The 6,000-nt window shown below is 35.3% G+C and overlaps 1 protein-coding gene and 1 pseudogene across 1 annotated transcript; both read left to right on the plus strand.

The window, feature by feature from the left end:
* The first annotated feature begins 289 nt into the window (after positions 1-289).
* LOC101491459 (uncharacterized) lies at positions 290-4,063 on the plus strand. The gene is made up of 3 exons (XM_004501078.4): positions 290-928; positions 1,658-3,439; positions 3,526-4,063. Exons 2-3 carry the CDS (start codon positions 1,727-1,729, stop codon positions 3,694-3,696), a joined length of 1,884 nt encoding a protein of 627 aa, XP_004501135.1. The 5' UTR covers positions 290-928; positions 1,658-1,726; the 3' UTR covers positions 3,697-4,063.
* A 1,878-nt stretch (positions 4,064-5,941) lies between these two features.
* On the plus strand, positions 5,942-6,000 carry LOC113786862 (U2 spliceosomal RNA; annotated as a pseudogene).

The following is a 6,000-nucleotide window of genomic DNA, read 5'->3' on the forward strand; positions in this document are numbered from 1 at the left end:
ACTTGTGGATAAAATTTCATAAAAATTATGAAATATTTATCCTATGAAATTAATTGGTGTGTGTATATTTACAATATAGTTAGATGGAAATGAAAGTGTTGTGAAAATTGAATGAAAATAAGTAATAGTAAACGGAATAAAAAGAAAATGAAATGTAGGTGAGAATCTGCAAGTAGTGGCACTGGCAGCAGCACCTTTGGCTTTAGTGGAGTCACATTTTACATAGATATTATCGTGCGCACCAGCTCATATAAGTCTGTGACTTTCCTGAATTTCTCTTTCCATGTTGGAATTGTTTGGGTACACTCTTGGTCATCAATGAACAACAACGAAGTGGGCCCCATATTACTGATTCTTTCGTGTGTATGAATGAAACTGAAACTGAAACTGAAACGAAAACAAACACCTTCTCTCCTCACTTGCATTCAATGTACTCATTTTCCAACCATCAAGCGCGTCCAAACCAAACCTCATATCCATATCTTCATTCTTTCACTTTCACCGTTTGTGTTGGTTTGGTTTATAGTTAGTTTTCCTTTTTCATTATTATTATTTTCTCTCTATCAAATACAGTTGCATTGCACCTTTTAATTGAAATTATTTTAATTATAAAAAAACTCTACTAGTATTTTGGAACTTAGTAATCCGTATTATATATAGTATTTTCTTGCGGTGGTTGTTTTCTTGTTTGCTTAAATGATCTTTGTTTCCCATGTGATCATTTTGTTTTCTTTCTTCAACTTTCCCTTTCTCCATTTTCGGTTTATTTTCTCTCCTCTTTCCTTTGCTTTTGGCTTCAAAAAAACCTCCAATTTTTAGGATTTTTAGTTTCAGCTACTACTTCTCTTCGGCTTCTTGGTGCCTTTGTACTCACTTTGTTGAGGTTCTCTTTGCTCTTCCCAGATCCAGCTCCACCTTAATTAATCCGGTAATTAAAAAGTTCATATTCTTTTATTAATATTATTATTATTGCTTTTGTGTTTGTTTGTTTTCTGTCTTTCTTTATTGAATTTGTTGAACAATTTAATTGGAGAACTTTCCGGCCTTTCGTTCGTATCGATGCATTTTGGTTGATTTATGTTATTAGAAGATTAGTTGACTTTGCCTTTTTGAGATTTAAGGTTGTAACTTGTAAGATATGGGAAGGTTTCAACCTTGTTCTTTTCTTCATCCTCAATTATTTTAAAGAATCTTAGCCTTTTTTTTTACAAGTAATATAGAGATAGTAAAGTATTGTTGTTTTGATCAAGTGATTAATAAGCTTCAATTAATGATGAATTGTTAAAAAAACCCCGAGTTTTAATTTTGACTGGAATAATTTTTTACCAAACTTAACTTATGTCTCGGCCGAATTCTGGATTACGAATGTCACATTCCCCTAGAAATCGGGAGGTCGTAATTAGTACAGGTAAATGAACTATTGGTCAAATTTAATAATGGAATTTACTTCATTCAGTAATATGCAATGTTATGGATTGCAGGCTGCATTCTTTGTACATCTCTTTCTGTCTTTTATGTTTAATTTCAATGTTCAAAATTGCTTGTCATGTGATGTTGAAAGCTTCCATAAGCAACTTCAAAATTCATTATTTTGCATACATTTTCTTTTTAGGCATGTTATCCGTTTTCTTAAGTGTTTTTCGTCTTGTTCCTACAGACTACAGTTGTAGGACAATGATGTTGAGAGAAGGTTGTAATCATTAATCCTGAACAGTAGAGGTAGAAGATGGAAAATGTAAGCTTATGGATTCAAAAAGAAGGCCAATGGAAAAAAGATTCATTGCTAGACTTATGCAGCAGTGATAAGGAATTATCAGATGAAGACTCTTCAAAGTCACATCTAAAGAAGTTGATTAAAAGGTCAAACTCTCATTCATCAATACCTGTAAATGCCATCCAATCACAAATCAGTAGAGTTTTATTCAAGGGTTTATCTTTTCGAAATGTCCATGGACTCGACAATAGGATTCCAAAGCATATGGTGAGTGTGGACGAGAAATATCTTCGTCGCTGCCTCGAATTGGTACATAACTGTGCAGTTAAAGCAGCTAAGTGGAACATGCCTATGAGCTTAAGAGCAACAAACATGGCAGTTTTATCAGAAAGCTTCAATACAGGTAAATCTTTCGACGGAAACATACATGATCCGCAACATTTTGTCTTTGATTGTCCAGTGGCCGCTGAGACCCGCAGAGTAGTTATAAGTACGGATAATGGAGAAGAATGGAGTTTAGGTACAGTTATGGGAAGCAAGAGTATGGTAAACATATTGAATAGTGCTTTGCTTCAGAAATTTGGTGCTTCGGATCGTAATGACAATTTGAACAGGATGGATTTCTCTGATGCTAAAGGATTGGTATGTTATGATTTTATGGACTCTTCTAGCGGTCTAAGTATCTCTTCGTCGTACAAACATGAAAAGGAAACCCCGTTGGCGCGGAATCATAAGTATGGATCCATTCCTGTTCATAAAAGGCTTGCTTCCACTTCTAGCGCCACCTCTACTTGTTCTGACTGGATGTCTTCAACTTCAACTTTGTCTCAGGGAATGATTCATTCTACATGGAATCAAGGGATTCCTCGTTTTGTTTTTTCCTCCGACGATCAGAAAGAGGTCTATGTAGCAAAACTGAGGAAGGTAGAGTCACCAGACGATAAGGCTTTGGACTATGTGTATCAGTTTCACATAAACAAGGGTGGTCAAAAGGGTCGTGATCGTGAGATTCCTAATGATGATTTGCCGCTTGTTGGAAAGATGAATGTATCAACAAGTTTCACCCTCTGCCAGAATAATTGTAAAATAATGGAGACGGAGTTCACGTTATTCCATAACATTGAAGTTTATGACAAAGAAATGCACACATCAGAGTATTCTCCCATGGAGAACAAAGGGCTAAAGAAAAAGGTTTCACAAGTTTTCAGAACTAATCCATCATCGAAACACAAAACACTCTCAAAATCAGGCGGACCGAGTGCCGTAGCTGAGAGTTGTCCATGGGATCCACATGCTCACGGTGGAATCAATTTATTAGACACTAACGTTCCTCCTCCGAATTTCGAGATGGCTGCCGTTGTTGTAAAAGACCATGTTCCTTGTAATAGACCAGAAAAAATAGGAGGTTGGGGATTAAAATTTCTCAACAAATCTGAAGTAAATAAAAGCGCATTGCCTTTTGAAAGTTGTAATAATCAAAATAACGCTGACTGCTCATCTAGCATGAGCATTCTGATTCCAGCAGGCCCTCATGGCGGGCCTAGAACCAGAAACGGTGGTCCATCCAGTCTGGTAGATAGATGGAGATCTGGCGGTCACTGCGATTGTGGTGGTTGGGATGACGGATGTCCATTGACAGTACTTCACAAAAGATCTAGCAAAGCCGAGGTTCTGTCTCAAGTAGATGCGAAAGGCGAATGCAAGTCGGTTGATTTAGTTACTCAGGTTTGTTTACATCACATATTCGATTTGACCACAATATTTTTCGAAAGGTTAAGCTAATTTTATTGTTATATTATTGATATATACAGGGTTCAAATGATAGCAGTGCCACATTAAGGATGGTAAATGTTCACGATGGTCTATATTATACTCATTTCCACCCACCTCTCTCTGCATTACAGTCTTTCTCCATTGCCGTGGCTATAATTCATATGCAAAGTCCTACTCTTCGGCCGAACAGTGCACAGGAGCTGTCATAATAATACAAGTAAAACGTTGAGTTTATTTACAACCACAATTCTCTTACTGTATTATAAATGCAATTCGAGAGAAGATTCTTGTTTTTAATTATTATATAAGTGATTCAGGTTTTGTTCCTATGTTTAGGGTTGTTATTTTTCATACCGTCAGATGTTATCTTATTTAGGAGAACTAGCTATGTTTGTCTTTTCTGACAATTCGTAGACAAGATCAATTGTAACGATCTTTTTCCTCATTCTTTTTTTGTTGAAGAGGATAGAATGTAAAAGGGCTTGATGGAGATAATTTAGTAAATTGTAGCATTGATATTATGTTTTGTCATACATATTTGTTGATGAGAAGTGGAATTAGCACCTAATTATTTTATTTGAAGATAGCTATTCAAACTTTATAATGGATTGTTTACTCGTGACATTTTGAAATGAAGTATATTGGAGATTTTGTTTCATCTAAGTACTTCTGCTGGTAAATGAATTATGACAGTTCCGACTTTTTCGATTGGAAACTCTATGCAGTTTTACTCATCCTACCAAAATGCTGTATGATCCAATTGCTAACTCTAACAGCATGTGTGACAGTGAGATACTTGTAAGCGTGGTCGCTCAATGGCTAGTTTTAAACTCAGATACTTTGTATGTACTATATGTATTCAACCTTAGATTTTGAGCTACAATGCTGAATTACTGATTCACCTTCCTTTCATTTTTTTAGTTCATTATAACACTGACGACTTCATGCACATTTTGTCAGTTTTTCTTTTTCAGAAACTTATCTTTTGATAGGACCAAGCATGGAGACTAGAGTTCACATCAGGCATCTCAGCAAGGTACATGCTTGCATCTTCTGCAGAATGCGATTAAGTTACTGTTGTTCTCCAATTTCTACTTTTTAAAAGGTGGCGACAGAGAGATCATATATAAGGGTCTTTCTGGGTCAATTTAAAAGAAAAGGCAAAAAAATAATGTGATATTTGATAAGTAAATTCTTAAATTATGCAGTCACTGACTCAATAATGATTTTTGTACACTCTATATAATGTGCCTGTATGTTTCCTAAGGAGAAAGATATACACTCGCAACCCTTTTGTCAATTTTAAAACTAGATCAAATGTGATCACAAGTAACCAGTTACTAAGTCTGTACAGTATTTAATAACCAAAATGTAGTTATTTTGGAAGTACTCCTTTTGATTAAGCATAAATTGGTCGTATTGAGCATTGTGACTTGAATGTAGCAATAATATTCAATCTTTTATATGATTTATTTGGTTAAGGTTCTTTATAATATTTGGCATTTGTGCTATTGTTTTTCTACACTAATTACTCTGTTGATTGGTCCGATTTTTCTGCGGTTTGGTTTTGGTGAGGCTTTGCTGCAATTCTGCAAGAATGAAACAAGCAGGAATACCGCCAGTTTTGAAACAAGCAACTAATCTGACAAAATTATGGTCTTCCTACTATTACTATGTTGCACTAATACTAAAAAGTTTTATGTTGAGACTAAATTATGCGCATTACACCGGTTTGAAATATGTTGAGTGTCACTATATATTTTTGTTCATATCTTATTTTTTTCAACACGAGACTTGGGTTTTATCTAATACACCTTTCATTACTCATGTTATTGGACTTGATGTAATACGGTGAGTGGTTTGAATGGAATTAATTTGTTGTTAAAGTGTCTCAATCAAGATCACAAATTATAAACAATGTCCAAGTGAAGTATAAATAAGTAACCCAATGTCTAATTTTGGGTTTATGTTAAAAACTGAACTACTCAGGTGTCTTCTCCTTGTTGTAATTGGTCCGTTTCCACACTGGAAAAGGTTCCTAAAACTTTTTGCAAGTCCTACTCTCCTTGTGATGTTAGCTTCCTCAATGATAAACAATGTCACTAGTAGACACTAGGTATTACCTTAAAGCCTAGGCCAAAACAAAAGGTAAACTTATATATATTTCTATACCTCGGTTGCACTGATGCTGCTAATGAGAATAAATTAACCAGTAAAATACAGTAGTGTAGTGGACTCTCCCCTTTGTTGTTAGCAATTTTTTTTGGAGAGCTTTTCCTTATCTCAAATGTAGTATCTCTCAAACATTTCTTATGTTGTGTTGTGTGGACATGGCATTCTCCTTGCTGTTTGGTTTCAGTTTCACACTTTCTACATTAGTCCCACCTCGGAGAGTCAGAGAAACGATAACGAACATGTCAGATATAAAAGCAGCTGCCAGCGTTTGTAACAAGCATACCTTTCTCGGCCTTTTGGCTAAGATCAAGTGTAGTATCTGTTCTTATCAGTTTAAT

Source organism: Cicer arietinum, chromosome 4, assembly GCF_000331145.2.
Source record: "Cicer arietinum cultivar CDC Frontier isolate Library 1 chromosome 4, Cicar.CDCFrontier_v2.0, whole genome shotgun sequence".
NCBI lineage: Eukaryota > Viridiplantae > Streptophyta > Magnoliopsida > Fabales > Fabaceae > Cicer > Cicer arietinum.

Bases quoted from the DNA above. Each gene is read 5' to 3' on its own strand.
- LOC101491459 (XM_004501078.4), top strand. From the start codon at position 1,727: ATGGAAAATGTAAGCTTATGGATTCAAAAAGAAGGCCAATGGAAAAAA. The intron at 3,440-3,525 runs GTTTGTTTACAT...TGATATATACAG, and splicing joins CGGTTGATTTAGTTACTCAG to GGTTCAAATGATAGCAGTGC.